Genomic DNA, 18311 nt, shown 5'->3' with positions numbered 1-18311 from the left:
GTAGAATTTAGATGATTTGTTTTCTAAAATGTGAAACTAGAAATGTGTTTTAGCTTAACTCACCCAGCTTTCAAAATCTTAGTTCTTTAGTATGCTTAATAAGTTGCTTTTTTACCCAAAAGAGTTGCTGACTCCTGCCTTAGATGCACAAAAGTGCAAATTATAAGGATAAAACACATACAAGTGTTTTAGGAGCTTTCAGGCATAAAAAGACGACATGATAGAAGAAATTAGTGGCACAGCATGTTATTCTCTCATTACTGACATGAGAGAAAAACATGTGCTTTATGTGTTTAAAGATTTTTAAACCAGCACTTGTAATACAAATGTTTTTTTGGAATAAATTGTACCTAATTTGATGGGTCACAGTCAATATAATAACAGTATTTATATATCAGAGGAGTGTATTTATCCCTGTTTTGGAGGCAGATTCTGCCTGCATTCGAAGTGAATCCCAAAAGTTACCACTGCTCCATCTTCCATCTACTCCCCACAGTTTTCAGTTCGGCCTGCTCCGACAGGCGTGAGTGGAAACCAGAGTCTACTGTGGGCTTCCAGCTCCAGGCTTTCCACTGGAATTAGCAGGACTGTTATTTAGCTTGGGTGGATCATTTCCTTCATTCTCCCGATCCATCACTTTTTGTTAGTTTTGTGTGATTCTTTGTTTAATCTTTTTGAGTCCAAGACCAAGTGGTTTAACTTAAGCCAGTAGCATGTGTCCTGAAACTTTGCACATGGGTTTTGGATTTCTTAAGAAACTATTTCAGTACAAATAATCTGGTTAAGATTTAACAGACACAGAGTGAGAACTATTCAGGATATTGTGGGCTCCTAAAATCTCAAAAAGCTTGAGATTTTTTTTCCTTTTGATTTATTGTTGTTATCCTTTAATATTTCAGTATGTGTTTGTTTTTCTGTAAATAGCTTTTATGTGTCACACTTCTGAAATGTGCCATATATACAATTTGTGTCTTAATAGAATATGCAAAGTTATTTATAAAAACCTTCATGTTTCAGGTACAGAAACATGCAGATATAGAAACTTATAAACTTTCAAATTCAGAAGATTCTAATAAGAACAGAAGATTTTAAAATATCTGGAAACATGCTTTCAAAAAACAGATAATCTTGAATAAACTGAAAGATTGCTCTGAAAAGAATTATGACATTTAAAAATCCAGAGTTGTTGACTAGATTCAATTTTAGAATTTCTTTTGCATATTTGAAAACTAACACCTTTATAAACAGCTACGAAACAGAAACAGCTTATGTCCAAAATAGATGAAAATGAGATGATTTTGAAAAAATAAAACAAAATGAAGGTAGTAATGTACGATAAGAGCGCTTTATTAATTCAACTTAAAATATTATTTAACTTGCTTAAATTTAAAGTTACTTCATTGTCATATTTGTTTGACATAACTTAATACATTTATTATTAATGTATTATGTATTTTTTTAGTAGTCATACGTAAATGTTTCAGATCATCAAACTAATTTTAATCAGACAAAAGTAACATTGATAAACACAAAAGGCAGTATGAAATTTTGTCAGATCTATAATATCAATGACAGCATTTTGTGTTTACTTAAGTTATCTTTTCTCTGATATTTTGAAAACCTAAACCTTCTAAGTGTGGCATTAAAGCAAAAATAGAAGGAATCTGTAAGGAGGCCAACACTTCTTCACAGGACTGTCGCTATCACTATGCACCATTAGAGTTTTATGGGGCTACTAGCATGAAATTAACTTGATGGCAAATCAATTGAATTTTTTAAGCCTTGCATATTAAATTTAGATTATTCTTTATGTTTCACCAAATAGGGTCCAGAATGAGTTAGATAGTTTTTACAAAAGCAAAACTGATTTTCTTTTGATGTTTCCCAATGTAAATAACTCGATGGGAGGGAGCTTTTGTTAGGATGACATGTTCTGCTGACCTCACCAGCACACTGCAGGACCTTCCTGTATTTTGCTATGCAGCTGGGGAACCAAACCACAGTTGGTCAGGACACTCTGTTGTTGCTGACCAATAGAAGTTCGTCAGCAGGCGGTGAGCACGCTTTAACTTCATCAGGAAGTTGAGCTTCTGTTGCTCCTTTCCCTGTTGGTGGGGAAACATGCCTAGATCAGAAAAATATTTTCCTTTTGCATGCAGAGGGATGACTATTTCTTGAATTCCTGGGATTTTTAGATTTACAATACTGGAAAAAAAAAATACCAATCAGGTGCCTTTATGGTTTTTGTTTTAAAGTTTCAGATAGAAATTGTAAGGTTGTTTCTAGTATATTGAAGTATGTAACTTTTCATTGTACAACCAGATCCAGGAGCATATAACTTAACTTTCAGAAAAGTCAGAAGGAAGTTGATATTATATATTAGTCAAAATTAAATACTAAGTAATATTTGAGTTGTAAAAAGCTGTCAGGTGCTTTTCCATTACTCAAAATAACATCTGAAGGCCTTTTTTTTTTATCTGTAAAAGGTAGAGACTATAGTTTGCATTGATCTTAGGAGTTTTTAATAATCTCCTGCTGATCATGGATTTCAATAACTGCTGACACTACCTTGAATAAAACCAAATATTCCATTTGATTACTGAGGAATAAACCTTTAAGAGCATAAATTTGCTTTATGCTTCTCAAGCATGTCTTTAAAGCTATCACTTTACAGTTAGCGACATAAACCACATTGATTTCATCAATGTAGCTTTTTTTTGTGACTGCAACTTCTCACTCGATTTTTGTCATAAACCAGTCATATTTGGTATGTAGGAGGTGATACACAGACATGCATCATTATGACTCACAGCAGTAACCAAGTGCTGTCTTGAGACAGGTGATATAAATTCATCAGTGTGCGCTGAGAACCAATGAAGACATCTGCTGTGACTGAGCAGACCCCTGATTGGCTGAGTGTTGTGTTTCTGGGTGGGGTGTTCTGCCCAGCAACCGGGTCTACTGTCCTGGCTTGCTTTATGGACCTGTTTCCCTTCGGGAGATGCGGAAAGGCTGTTGTGTGACCGGACTGTCAGAGCGACGGAGGGGCATATGTTAATGTGTGAAGGCATACACCGAATGGCAAACACACAGTGTCAGTCCATAAATGTTTTATGTTTTCAGTGTTGTATCTCATATGTTTAATGCTCATTTGACAAAATCAGAAGTGTACTTTTAATTGAATTATGCAATTAGCTCTGCTGTGTGTCTAATGCTGCTCTCTGAGAGTCGCTGACCATGTAGAAATCATTGATCCTCATTTAGATGGATGGATGGATGAATGGATGAATGAATGAATGAATGATAGGCCAGCTAGGTAAATTCAATATGCTGTAGGCTTAATGGTTTACAAGAAAGCTGCCAAATGCTAATTGTGACTTGGTTTTTATATTTAAAGGAAGAGAAAGTCTGTGCTGTAAAGAAATAGGGGTTACAAAAATGAACTCTACAATAAGAAAGCAGGTCAGTGATAAAGCTTCACTTTTCAGATATTCATGTGTTAAAGAAAAGTTAAAATAAAATCCCAGTAAAATACACTGAAGGTCATTGTTTCCATCGAGTGTGGAATGATGCAGCATGTTCAAAGTGTGTGAACACTTTAGCCACAGAAGAAGTGAAGCCAGTGATTGGGAGATTGGTGTTGAAACGGTGGTTTTAGGTTTCACCTCTGATGCTAATTAGTACATATTTAATGTGTGCTCCTTCTTGACACTCTTGGTATCTAATCATCTCCTTTCAGGTACCTCTGTGAAATCTGCTTTTACTTTATTTGGAAAACTTTGGTTTAGTTTTTAAAACTGTAAGAGAGACTAGACTGGTTGAGTCAAATACTTTCAAATTTTCAAATTGATAAATGCACAGAAAGCAGACTAAGTATTAAAGGATTACATTTATATAACAAAAAATAGATCTGGCTGAAAAATAATTGGCACACTCAATTCCATTAAGGGGACATTCAGTAAATTGATTAATGTAACGTTATTCAATTGATGTTTTGTTTCTTTCTGTAAACTTCAGTTCTGTTTTGTCTGCAGGCGTAGATCCATCTTTGCAAATTGACAACAGGATCCAGGCCTCCTCCCAAGTTGTTCTACCAGTTTCCAAACACAACAAGTCCCGGGCTGGCAATGCCCGTGATGAGCGCTTCAGATCTGGTAAGAAAAAAACACACAAACAAAAAAAAGCTCAATCTCTGAAAAATCAAAATGTTGACTGTTTCTTTTCTTCAATCACCTAAAACAAACACCTTTCCATAGATCTGCACACAGAGGCCGTCCAAGCTGCTTTGGCAAAGTACAAAGAGAGGAAAATGCCAATGCCCTCGAAGAGACGATCTGTATTAGTTCAGTCTTCAGTCGAGGCGTGCACCCCACCTGGTGAGTCTCCTTCTCCACCTTTACCTGCGCTAAAGTGAACTCCTCATGTTTGAGATCTGTGTTCTCGCTGGAGCTTCATCAATCCCATGAGCACTGGAGTGTGGGATGGTGACCCTGATTTGCTCTAGTGATTAATAAAGATGTTGCCAAGCATTTGCCTCTGGAAAGAAAGTGTGTAGTTTGATGAATGTGTTCATTCTTTGTGACGACAAAGGACTCAGTTCTTGACGTCGTGTTCCCAGGCCGACCTTCCCACATGTGCCGCATCACGGAGGCGTTATCAGATTTTTAACTTCGTCTCTCAATGTCGACCTTTTGCCTGCTTTCATAACTATTTGTATTGTGTGGGCTAATTCATTTGAGTTTTCGATATTTTATTTCCTTCTTACATCTTTCTGCTTTCAAGGCCCCGCTTGGCACTTTCATATTTCTTCTAATTCTTCAGTGAACAATTTGTGTTTGATTTGTTAAAAATGTCTCAAACGCTGATGTGCCTTTTATTATTGGTGTATGGGTGGAAGGAGAGGGGGAGAGCTGGAGCATGAAGGCTTAAATTAAAAGAGAGGACATAACAGAGGAACAAATAACCAGACGAAGATCTTCAACAGTGAAAAGAAAGAGTGAATGTCTTCAAAGATTCTTCAACTCTGGAGTTTTTATTGTTCTCCATTGAGGTATGTGGGTTTGATTACAAAATCAAGAGCATACTTTACGACTAAGGTATTCTTGACAAGCTGGACAATACCTCTGAAATCCTCCTGTCCTCTGTGATGGCCATGAGTCTAAGAATTTCAGGAGTAAATTTGCATCAAACAAGGTTGTATGAGTGCTCCCGCCAAGTTTAGTTGTGATAGCAGCCGTGTTCCTATTCATTGGATTCAGTTTATCCTCCTGTGCCCAGATCATAAACAGAAATTGTGGCAACATGTTTAGTTTAAATTAAACATGCATCCATCATAGTGTTGTGTCTGGTTTCACAATTTCAGGTTTTCCCGAAGCTTTGACCCTTCAATATTGATTATGTGTTACCATTTAAGAACTGATGCACAAAGAGGCATTAGAGCAGCATTGGAAGTATTTTTTTAGCCTTCCTTTCATGATAAGAAATTAGTTTTAATTTATATCAGGACCAAAGGTGACATCACATCACCATGTGAGAAAACAGGCTCAAATCAAAGTTTTGTTAATCAAAACCGGTTTTGGAGAAAACATATTAGACTTTCTTTAGAATTTTATATTAGCAATTAGCGCAATTAGTATAAAAAGAGCAATCTCTGTGCGCATAGATTTCCAACACAATTCCAGTTCCAGCATGAGGTTATAAAAGAGGTCAGAAGCTCACATGGATAAAACTGAGAAGTTTTGTTGTTCTCTATACAACCTTCCTGTTATCTGCTTTATGTCAGTCTCTCTCTCGCTGTCTCACAGCAGGAATAGACAGCTGACACCTCTTCAGATCTTGCAATTGTTTACGTATCAGAAAGCCTCTTTTTCCTCTGACTTTATTTTTAAACAGACCACAGTTTATTCTTTGAAAAGCTGTTATTTCAGCTCTTAAGCAGGAATCGCCAAAATATTATAATTTATTGAAAAATTTTTGTTCAATAATCTTTGTTCTTTGTGAACAGTGAAAGTATAAGAAACAGACAGATGAACATAAAAGATTGAAGGTGTTTGATTTACTTCTAGTATAATTTGAGGTTCACAAGAAAACAGTAGAAAGCTCTCTAATGGCCCACCCGCTGTTTGATAAATAAATGTAAATATTTCAGCCCTAATCAATTTTCTCCTCAGTATCTTTCTGACTACATACTGCTGTTGCATCATTGTGCAGCAGCATAACCATCTACAGTGACTCTTTAGAGAAACTTGGATCATTTCAGTTTCTACATCATTTCATTTCCTGTTGCGATGGGAAAAATAGTCGTGCAGATTATCTATATTTCTTAACCAGGTGCATTCAGCTTAAGAAAGATTGAAATTATCATTATAAGGAAACTGAATGTTAATTTTTGCACATATTTTCAGTGATGCTCCCATTTTCTTAGAGGTGCTTCCTCTGGCATTGTTTACCACCAGATAGGAGTTTTACTGTTTTGCTGTTTGTTTGCGGGAAGACATATACCACTGGTGCAATAACTGAGGTCTCGGTTATCGTCTGTTTTACCTCCTTTTTTATTGTATGTACTTATGTCTGCTTCTACAACCCTGTCTACCTGACCCAGACACTTTCTCTCTGTACATAATGTTGTCTCCTGGTGATATATACGCCTTCTTCCTTCAGCCTCCCTCTTTCTACTTTAAATTTATTCCCTGACCCTCTCCTTCCCTCCCTCGCTCGCCTAACTGTGTCAAAGTTACTGGAGAGTGAGAGAGAGCAGAGACGGGCAGAGGGATAACAAACAGAATCATAAATGTGAGATAACCCGCATGAGCCGTGCGATGGTACAGACATTAAATTGGTTCATTCTAATTCCACCTCCTCCGTCCCTCTTCTGACAGCCTCGACAAAACCAAATATCAGCTTAAAGCGAGCAGCAGTGGTTCTTAATAGTGTCTCAGCTGGTGGACTTGTCTTGTTAATATATTCTGTGGGTGATTAGAAAGAATAATCATCTGAAGTCGTTTTAGGAGAAGAAATATCCATCAGGCATGTGCTGATCACACACAGGGTCGAAATCCGTCTTCTAAACCCTTCTGTTCTCTTAATGCCTGCCTCTCGCTCTCTGTGGGTAGTTTTTGTAATTCATTAATGCTTTGTTATGCACAGCATAACAAAGCATTTCATCTAATATTTTAAGATGTTTGAAGGATTTTTGTATTTGTCTTTAAAACCTGCCCTCGTTTTCACATTGAAAGAGGAATGGCTGGAAAACTCTGGTTTTTCCTTTAAAACTTTTTAAAATCTTTTTTTTTTTTCTATTGCTTAGTCCTTTTGTTGAACTCATGTCTGCAGAACATCAGTCAAAAGAAGCCCTTCTGTTTTTCAATCTATGTGAAAAGCATTTGAAGCAGAGATGTGTTTGGAAGATGAAAATGAATGTATTCATTCTGAATTATCCTGATGTTGCTTTGAAGCTTTTCCTGTTTATTTTTGATGAGACCAACTGTTCACTGTAGCCTCTAAACACAGAAACTGGCTTTGATTTAACTCAACTTATGTTTTTTTTTAAAGCTGAACTTGTATGCCCTCATGTATTTTGTTCATAAATGTATTCTATAGCAAAATAGTATTGGACTGTTCTTCCAGTTTTTTCAATAAGGAAGTAAAGCCCGTACCTAGACACTTGTTTTTTGTGTTAGCTCATCTGAAGGGAGGACCAGGAATGGTGCGGCAAGTGTCGGTTGTATGAGCTGCTTTTAAAACAAACAAAATGGCGTCATGAACTGAACTGATCTGTTCCACGCAGCTCAGTGGAAAGAAGATGTGATGTGAAACACCTTCCTGATATCGAACATGAACTGTCTTTACTCAGTGACAACTTTCACACCAAAGATTGTTACCAGGACCTGGCATTGCTCTCAAACAGGAAAAAGATTATTCTTAAATTAGTTTTTTTTTTTTTTTTAAATCAGTGACCTTTACCTACTGTGACCTCTACCCTCTGCACTACACAGAGACCCAATAAGTCAAATATTTTTGTTTTTTTTTTTATAAACTTTTAACTGAAAGTCATTAGATTCCTGCAAAAAGCCAGTTGGCATCCCATTTCATCTTCCTCCATTTTCCCCTCATGACTGCATGGATGGTGTTTTTTTTTCTTCTCCTTCTTTTTTCTTTCCTGCTCTTCTGACTCGGCTCTGTTTTGACTTCCTCAACGCAGACACCTCCTCAGCGTCAGAAGATGAGGGCTCACTGCGACGGCAGGGACGCCTAGCCACATCCACGCCCTATCAGGGTCACAGCCACGCAGCAGTCGAGCACTGGTTCAACCGGGTCATCCAGGGCTCGTCCACCTCCTCCTCAGCCTCATCCACCTCATCCCACCCAGGAGGCAGATCTGTCACCAACAGCGCCGCTCACGCTGCCCTCAACGCCAACGCCACTGCGACCGCGCTAGCAGACCTCATGGCACACACCCAGCTGGGTCAGTCTCATATCTCAGTGTTTATTTCCGCAGATGCGGCGACACACACATACGGTGATTTGCAAAGTATTGCTTGGACCATAACACATTCAAATTTCAGTGTGTTTTACTGGGATTTTATGCCAACACAAAGCAATGTTTACACAACGGAGACCAAACATTTCTGCCCATTCTTCATTGCAAAACAGCTTGAGTTCAGTCAGGTTAGATTGAGATTGTGATAATCCATCTTCAAGAATTTCAGTTAGATTTTGGTCTGGACTTCAACTAGGCCACAAACTCTTCCTACTGTAAGTCTGGGTGGATTTTTATGTTTGTTGCCCTGCTGGGATGTTGCTACCACTGTGATTCACCATAAAATTAGTGTTTTCGCCACACACATGTTTCAGTATGTAGGTCAGAAAGTTGTGAGACTTGCCTGCTTCCAAAAATCCAAATAAAACACACTGAAGTTTGTGGTTGTAACATGAATATAGGAAGGAATATTCATATGTTTGTAAAGCAATGAATGCACAATTGTAAAAGACTTCATTTAAGAAGTCCTTTTAATTGAAGTTTGTTGGGTTAGTCAGCACTTTTTTTTAAAACATGAGAAAGGTAAAAATCTTCATGTTGAGTTATTGTGTGACGGGCTTAAATCACATCTTTCAAATTAGTGACCACTGTCTAACTGTTAGTCATGTGAAGAAGCTCTCTGTCGTATCACAGCCAAATCCAAATCAGCTTGCTCTGGTTGCCATAACAGAGCTGTTTAATGAGATTCACTATATTTATCGCTGTCAGTGTTTCATCACGATCTGGTTTCTTCTGGCCTCGTCTGTGTGTTTGCCGGTGTGACTCTGTGCTCGGCCATGTTCTATCACGATAAAGCCGTCTTCTCCTGCTCAAGGTTGCTTGTGTCATAAAGTAGCCAGAGTGGTTGCTGCTGTTTGAAGCTGTAAATAAATTTCCAATGTTAGCGTGCTCCTTCTCCCCCCTTAAATACTCAGTATGTGTATCACTCACCTTTCCACGAGACACTTACTGCTGATATACCATCACAGGAAGGCAGCAGCTGAAAGTTGTGTTGGATGGAAATGCACAAGAAGCAGGATTTGTGGGTTTTAAGGCACATCTCGCAAGAGAAATGCTGATGATGCAGTTGTTTTGGACTCATAACCATTGAGACATCAATTTATTTTCATTCTTATTTTATTACACCACAACACTTGGAAAAACAAAAAAAATCTGTTTAATACCTCAGTTCAACCTCAAAACCTTCATTTTTTTATTTATTTTGTCAATCCATTTTATTTTGACCTAATTTAACTACATTTTTTAACTATTTTTCCTGACAAGACCACAAGTTATGTGATTTTTGTGCCGTGGTTGGCCACACGTACTTTTAACAGCTGGAGATTTTCTTCTGGACACCCCTCACTGAGCCAGAAATATGTAGAAGAGACAGAACAAGAGTCTTAATTTCACACTTTGGAAACATGCTTCATTTTAATCAAAATACTAGGCTCATGACTATTTTTCTAAGTGGAAATATAGGTCAGCAGATAAAAGCAATAAGCTGTGACTTATCAGCATGCACTTTTGCCACAGTAAATAGTTCTAAAGACTTGCTGCTATGTTTGGAGGTTGTCTCTTCCCTCCTCATCTTCCACACATTTTTCTCTGCGGTCTGGTGGAAAATACCAACAAGAGGCCTGGGGCCAATCCCGTAGCCATGTGTATTCCCACATTCCACCCCTCTGGATCATCTCTAAGATGTTTCAGGACTGCTGTGCATATGTGGGGGAAAAAACAAAACAAAAGAGTTTTAAAGATGTAGCACTTACACAGGGATTTGGAACCAGATTACAAACGGTATTTTTAAATTGCCTACTCTCTACTAATTATTAACATTATCTAGAAACCGTAGCAATTAGTTGTATTAATCATTTTAAATAGATAACATTGGGTTCATATATTGAAGTAAAAGTATGTTGATACTTGCAAAACTTATTGACATTTCTTAATTAGCAATAAGGCTGTAATAATGTCCACGGACATGTGATTTTAGGTATTTTTCCCCACTATTTATACCTGGCAGGGAAATGTTAATAAAATAAATCAAATCAAATCAAATGTGAAGTCTGTGTTAGAACTAAACTAATTGTCCCAAATCTTTATTTCATTTCAATGTAAACGCATCACAAAACATGCTGTTGATCTGTTTGCAGCTCAAAAAAGAAGCAGTTTTATGTTTTGATGCCTTTAATTGATGCATAAAAAAGATTTTTCAAGATTTGATGAAGGAAAAATTGGCCTATTTCAATCTCTGCCTGACAGCTTGGTGCATCACAAATCACCAAGACAAAGAGTTTGTTCAGAAATGGAGGTCCTTTGTTGAGCAAATGTTAAACTTTAATATGTTAAAGAGAGTCATTTGAACACTGAATGTTCATGTTCTTTGTTTTCTGATCAGCCTAAACGTTCAGCTAAAAAATCCTTCAATAAAGCTGTCATCCTCTCCTGATCTTCTGAGGAGTCGCATCTTAAAATGAATCATCATTACAGCCTCTAGGTTCTGTCAAAACACAAATGTGTTAGGACAGAGTGTTTCATGATGACAGCCCAAAATACAGGCTGACCTTTTAACCCCAGACACCCCACTCATCGCAGATAACCACTCAGCACCCCCCGACGTGACGGGGTTGTCCGAGCGCTCCTCGATTCACCTGGAGCGGCCCCAGGTGGGCTCGGTGCGAGGCGTTTCCCGCAGCTACAACCACCATGCCAGCATGATGGAGACCGCAGATGGTGAGTTTCCTCCTCCTCAGCCTCACTCGCACACACAGAGCATCTCCTCCCTGCTGTCTGTCCCTCTGTCCAGCCCTCCACCCGTCGGCTTTTCTGACAGGCACAACTGACCCCGCTAGCTGACCCTCTCAATGTGTCATGGTAACAGCCTCTCCAATCCCTCTGGAAACGTCACAGCAATTTTATCTGCAAATATTGTTACTAATAATATTGTTACTAATATTGTAACAATATTTATCTGCAAATATTGTTACTAATGATTACCTCGCCTTGGTTAGGCGAGGTAATCATAATTACCTCGCCTAACCAAGGCGAGGTAATTATGATTATCAGCAGAAGGAAATAATTTCTTTTTAAACAGACAATTAAGGGACTTTGAGCAAAATCTTTGTCAATCGAAACTGAGTCAGTGCTTTAAATAGAAAATTATGATGTGATGCAAGAGTAGCTAATTATTCGTGTTAGTGTTGTATGTACTAATCACTGTTAATGTGCATCTTTTGATGTGCTGCTTAAATAAATAGTACTTTCCACAGCATACATACTCTTTTAGGTTTTCTACATTTGGTCACTTTTTTTTTCCATCAACTTATTTTGTTATCATTTTTTGTACAGCACTATGCTGCAGTTTTAAACCTGTTTTTAAAGTGCTATATGGTGCATTCAGTATTGTTTTCGGTGATAGACCAAAACAGTAGAGTATAATTGTGAAGTGAAAAGAAGTAAAGGATACTGATTTTCTGATCATATTCATATTTTTGTGATTCAAAAACTGAAAAGTGTGGCATGCATTCAGCCCCCCCCCTGAGTCATTGTTTTATAGAGTCACTAATCTAGAGACTGAATTTTTGCTCATTCTTCTTTGCAGTCAGATTGGACAGAGAACATCTTTGCCAATGAAGTTTCACGTTTTGCCAAATATTCCCAAGTGGATTTAGGTTTTAAATTCTTGAAAACTATGATTCCCCCCCCCACACACTTTGCAATTCTTCACTAATTGTGATGGTCTATCAAATGAGATCTCATTGAAATGCATTAGTGTTGTGTTTGTAATTTGACAAAGTGTTAAAACACTCAAGGATTATTAACACTTTCTCAAAGCACTTAAAGGTATAACTCTCTTACAAACAGAGGATGGTGTCTGTCTGTGTAAAACATCTGTGTTTATTAGCAAGCAATGTACATAATGCTGTTGCAGTGTTTTTAGGATTCATATCAATAATATGTAACAAACTGTATCCATCTTAAAAAAAAAGCAAGGAGAATTAAAGTAAAACAATGTTTTCTTCAGAAAATGTCAACCCTGTCAAATAGTGAAAATGGACCCATCATCCTCCTGTCATTCCTTTCTTCTTTCTGTTAGTCATTCATCAGCATTTTAATAACATGACAACTTATAAACCACAGCACAGAGTCAGCAGAGCCTCACTCTACCGATGCAGACTATCTGCTAACAAATACTAAACATCACTTCACCCACCCGGTGCTCTGCAGTGAAGGTAGCTGTTCAATGAGTGCATTCATAAGACGTATTCATTGCCATGTTTTCTCCTTCTGTTGTTTGCTATCACAGTCTAACCTCTGCGAAGCAGCCAGTAGATTTCTCACACATTCAAGCACAGAAGCTTGGTAGGATTGTTTCACTGACACGTTGATATGTCTCTCCTCCAGGCTGTGAGTGGGGAGGTGACGGATCCCTGACTTTAATCGATGGTATTTATAATTGTTCCTCCAGTTCTGTGGCAGGCTGGTGTTTGAGCACTAAGCTGCTTGTGTATTTGTGCGTGCGTGCGTGTGTGTGTGTGTGTGTGTGTGTGTGTTTTTGTGGTTCTGCCTTTGCCTCTGCTGTTAGGTTGCCGCTTTGCTTTGTAAAAGCATTTGAAAAGCTGAAGTGTGGAATACAGTGTGCTCCCTTGACTGTGTTTTTAGCCTCGTCTAACCCAGCTGATTTCTGCAGAAGAAGACAGTGTAAACAGATGTAACTGGTCATCTGGCCTTGTGAATATTTAACATATTGGCATTCTGGTTTCTTCGCTCAAAGTGATAAAGCTCAGAGCCATCAGTCTATGTTTCTCACCGCAATGTGTGACACCAGCCGGTTAGCCTGTAGCTCTGCAGATGCTTCAGCGAGGGCGGCTGTCAGTCACTGGTTCCATTTTAAAACTCATTCATTAGCCACACGTTGAGTTCAGTCTTTCTGCACTCGCTAGTTGGGGTTTGTAACAAGTCTACATTTAAATCAATGTTTTACTGCAGTAGAACAATTTGAAACTGAAAATGTATTCAGTGGGAAAATGAAATAAAAAAAAAGATTATATGTGGCACAATTATTGGTAACCAAGCATTTTTTTTTCCAATTATGCTTTAACTTTTAAGTTGACTTTCTAGGAACGTCTTACTTATCAGTAGCTTTTCAGCGGTTCTTTGGTTTAAATATGACATCTGACCAGTTTCTATTGGATGAGGACACATATTTATGTTTCTACTACACACAGTGAGCAGGATGGCAAGGGAGGTAAATAAAATATTTGCAGCTGATCTTCACAGAAAGGCAGCAAAGAACATCCTCTTTGGATCACCAAGTCTCCTCCAGGTGCTGCCTGCATGTCAAATGGTTGTTTGGGAGGGAAACTTTTTTTTATCCTACCATGCCAAATATAAACATGTGGAGCCTTCTTAATTCTACTGGAAGCATTTGTTTTAGACATATGAGACTAATGGTGCGTCATCTTTATGCTCAGAAATTGGATTTTTCTGTTGTCAGTCATAAGTAAAGCTTCTAGAAGTTAAAATGCTGATTAAGAAAGTCTCTGAGTGGTCTCTGGCTCTGGATCCAATGTGGGTCTTGTGGATTTAATAATGTAGTGAAAATTGCAGGTATAAACTGTTTATTAGCACTTTTGACAGTTTGTCTATTTAAACCACTGGTTTAAACTGTTTAAACCACTGGTTTAAACTGTTAAAACCAGTGGTGAGTAGCACTCTTCAGATACTTCACATACTACTGAGAGAAATATTGTACATTGTTATGGCACAATCGGCTTATATTGCTGAATATGCTTAGCACCACAACAAATAGCATATCTTTGTGCTTTTCCGACTTGCAACTAGAACAGGCTTAACTTGGGTGTGACGTCATTCGGAGATCAGAGCTCTGACTGGCAGGACAAATTGGGCACACCACAAGCTTGATCTTTTTAGCAATAAATGCTACACAAACGGATTGGCCTGAAACAACAAAGAAAGTGCCTCTTGCCTGTTGTTTGGTATGCCAACAAATCCATATCCATTTTGATCTTATTTTCCTTCCCTCTTTAGTCCAAATGTTTCAAGGACGGATTTGTTTTTTATATGTGTTCAGCTTTCTAGTAGAAAATACTAAAAACAGCTGTGAAATATTCAATTATTTTATTAATTTATGCCCTTGGTTTCAATTGGAACCATAATAAACATTTCCAAATTGGAGCAATGCTGCATTTTAATTACAACCTGGGGGCACTGCGGTTTTAGTATAATTATAATCCCTGGCTGAAAATGGTCTACGCATCAAATGCACCTACACAAATCAGACGTCTTCTGTTTGAATATACTGTGAAAACTAGAAAACCTATCTGCACCAACAAATATGGGGAAAATGAAACTATGTATTTATGAGCCATTTTTGTGTCAGAAGTGGTTGGAACAGTCTTGTGGCTCAGACCCGCAGACACGCTCAGGACCTTAAAATATTTCTGACAGATGGAAGTAACACATGTTGGTTTATTTGGGTTTGTTAGCAGCAATTGAAATATAGCAGAACACAGTTGTTATTCCTTAAATGCATCTTTATTATACATTGGGTTTGTTAGTTTATGCAATAAAAAGTTTCTGTTGAAAGATGTCACATTTTCCTTTACTTTAAGCCAAAACCAGTCCTGGAGGCATAAATCACCAAAGTCATATACAGATTAATTATAGTGCTTTAATAGATGGGTCCTGGTTGGCTTTGATATTAGTGATCAGGGCTCATTAATTGGTGGGATTTATGTCCCGTGAGCATCAGGACTTCCTAATTGGCCAATCAGGGGCTGCTGACCCCCACACATTAACTCCCAGTACATCTGTGCCCACATAAGGAGGCAGCATCTGTCTTACTCTGGGCTTTTATTATAAGATAGATGCAGCACGCTGCGTACAGCTGTGGCTTTCAGCTCCCTTGGCTGTCTGGAATGTCTAGCAAAGCCCCCCCTTTTCATAATTTAAGGGTGAAATTAAATGGTGAATGTATTGTCTGATAAATCTAGTCTGAGACCAAGCAGTACTTGAAGAAAATCTAACAGGACATCAGTCCTCATTTGTATTCAGTCTGTTGTCTCTGTGCTTTGCCTGCTCTTGCATCTGATTTTAAAGTGTGGTCATGTATACCATGTGAAAAGCATACACGTGTATTTTTTTTTATGTACATTCAAACTAATGATCTAATGATTGTGATCTGTTTCTGTGTGTGTAATAAGGACACCTTTATAGACATTTTATAATTTACATGCCACAGAGAGGACATCTGTGTTGCTAGGCAGCAGGAGGTGGCGCGCTGTTTTTACATTTATTTTTCTGTGAGGTTTACTCGTATTTTTAGAGATTCCTGGCTGAATGTTTGACCTCCAGGTGTCGGTTCCTCTTGTTTTGTTGTCATGCTCCAGTGTGACAGCTCATTGTCCTCTAAATTGCACCATACCACCAGGCTGACCTTTCCCCCTATCTATGCTCTTCTCATTGCTTCATCAATCTGCGCATCTACACATCCCACCACTGCAACATCCCTCCTGGTTTTTGTATTTCATGCTTGTTTCCTGTCACATTTCTGCTTTGCCTTGTTTGCGTCTACCCTCGCTTCTTACCTCTCACTCCCTTCAAACTCATTTTATAGGTGTTCCTGTCAACAGTCGTGTCTCCAACAAAATCCAGCAGCTGCTCAATACATTAAAGAGACCAAAGCGTCCACCATTACGTGAATTCTTTGTTGACGACTTCGAGGAGCTTTTAGATGGTAAGATGACCTAAAAGTAATTGTTTTCGCTACTAACCAAATCTTGAGAAACTATTTTTTCCAGCCTATTAATTTGATTCTTGACCTATAATTCTTCGTCAAGTTTTGCATCTCTAGTCCAAATAGTTACCTCACTTAAGGATTTTTTTTTCCCCATTATGCTTCCCTGAAATTATATCCTTCATATCTTTTAGGAACACTTAATCTCCTGGACTGTTTGTTGTATTCATTCCCACTACCATTCAGAACCAATTACTCTTAGAAGCTTGTTTCTCCTATAATTACTGCTTGCAGAAATACATAAAATGCATAACTACATTAAAAAAAAACTAGTACAGATCATCTAAAAATGCAGCCAAAGTCATGAAAGAGTGATAATATTGTGTTTAACAAATTGGAACATTGGTATATAAAACAATGTCCACAATGGACATGTATGTGGTGGGAGTAAATCAAAGCTCGTGGAGTGAAGATTATGTTATTTCCAGTGAGGAGAGCGAAGTGAAGACACATTTTGGCTTAGACCAGTAGCTTGGAGAGCTAACAAACCAGCACCCTATGGCCTGATTTAAAAGCATTCTGTTGTAAACCCAGTTAAACTGCAATTCAGCACAGAGTTTAGTGACAACTCGTTCCAAAAACTGTAACCTCTTAGCACTAAAATCCAGGTAGCATACAAATATACAAATTCTGGTTCTGACCAGCATTTCTACTATGATCTAAACAGCGATGCATAAGCACATTACTCTTAAAAACTGTCATCTAAATAACTGATATTTTGTAGTCACACTGCAGCTGCCTTAAAACACACTCTTCTTCACAGAAAAGTAGATTTTGCAGCTGAAGCTATCGTGGCAAAAAACAGAAGGAGGATCGTCTTTAGAGAAGAGGGTATTAATTTAATGCTCTCTGGACATCAGCAGATATTTAGTTTTGAATGAGAACACAAAAGGTAAAAACTGCTGTCAAAGAAAGCATATGGTTTTAGAAACCTTATGCTCACAAAGAGCTCCTCTTGGTGGTCAGGCTGTTTGCACCCCGCTCGAGATGAATAGTTGTGGCATGAACCATCTTGTGTCACCCTCCCTCAAGTTTGCATTGTTCCTCCCCTTAAATCCAAGATTTCAGTTGTTTTTTTTTTAATTGTTTTTATTGGCTGAGGAGGAATCCATCTGTTCCACCTGTTTATTTCCACAGAGCTCTTTCACATTTCCTCCAGAGATTATCTTTTGTGCAAACTTCATTCTTTTTCTGTGTTGCCAATAAGCGAGCGTGGATCCATTCGACATGTTCCTGTCAAGGAAAGAATTACTCCTCTGGTTATCATTAGAGATTTCCAGACGGTGCCATTTCAGACCAAATGTGTTGTGGCCTTCTGCTTTACTGGCTGTAATAAAAAGGCTCCTTTTGTTAAAATGTGTATTCTTTGATAAAACAAGGGAGATGGCTAATTGTGACTCGTATATGCTTACTTACAATGTTTGTGTGTGTTTTTTTTTGGCTATATGATCTTTAAAAATATGAACTGTAGATCAATTTAAAAAACTGGAATTACTGACATATAATGCATAGAATAATCAAGCAATTTGGCAAGTTTGGCTTTCTTTCCTTCACAAAACTACATTTGGAAGGTTCAGGGTAGCAACAAAAGTACGACTGCTCACAATTGTAGATTCTGGGGTAAATTTCTGTCTTATAAATCTGTTTTATAAGATGACAGGTTACAGGTTTAAGGATGACCTGGGAAAAGTACCCAGATTACTGGAAAAGGTTTCTGAAGTAGTCATGCCTTAAGAATCTCAAAATTGAGCACTTTCAGTTTTTTGACTTTATTTGCAGTTGAGATCACTCGGCACGAAGGACTTATTAGGCAAGAAATGAGCGAAAACAGACGACCAGCCCAGTCCATCTATTTCCTACATTCCTGGCATGGTGCTTTGGGTGGTCCTCTGCCACCTTGAATAAACATTGTCTAGATGAAAATCTGTCTGGAGCAGCAACTCATCAGCAGGTATTTGTAAAGGCTGGCTG

At 38.1% G+C, this 18311-nt stretch overlaps 1 protein-coding gene across 12 annotated transcripts in view; it reads left to right on the top strand.

Moving 5' to 3' along the window:
• Positions 1-18311, top strand: part of LOC103155489 (disco-interacting protein 2 homolog A) — an 88105-nt gene that overhangs the window by 50970 nt on the left and 18824 nt on the right. For 5 of the 12 annotated variants that reach the window (XM_016663599.1, XM_016663602.1, XM_016663600.1 and 2 more), the window contains exons 4-9: positions 4035-4154; positions 4257-4376; positions 8201-8464; positions 11117-11254; positions 12926-12967; positions 16161-16280. In XM_016663599.1, the coding sequence (XP_016519085.1) occupies positions 4035-4154; positions 4257-4376; positions 8201-8464; positions 11117-11254; positions 12926-12967; positions 16161-16280 (804 nt within the window). The remainder of the gene's footprint in view (positions 1-4034; positions 4155-4256; positions 4377-8200; positions 8465-11116; positions 11255-12925; positions 12968-16160; positions 16281-18311) is intronic. The other 7 variants (XM_016663604.1, XM_016663605.1, XM_016663603.1 and 4 more) reach the window with 4 other exon arrangements.

This window comes from Poecilia formosa, unplaced genomic scaffold, assembly GCF_000485575.1.
Source record: "Poecilia formosa unplaced genomic scaffold, Poecilia_formosa-5.1.2 Scaffold431, whole genome shotgun sequence".
Taxonomy (NCBI): Eukaryota; Metazoa; Chordata; class Actinopteri; order Cyprinodontiformes; family Poeciliidae; genus Poecilia; species Poecilia formosa.
Note: the sequence above shows the minus strand (reverse complement) of the source record. Positions and strands in the feature narration are given on the sequence as shown.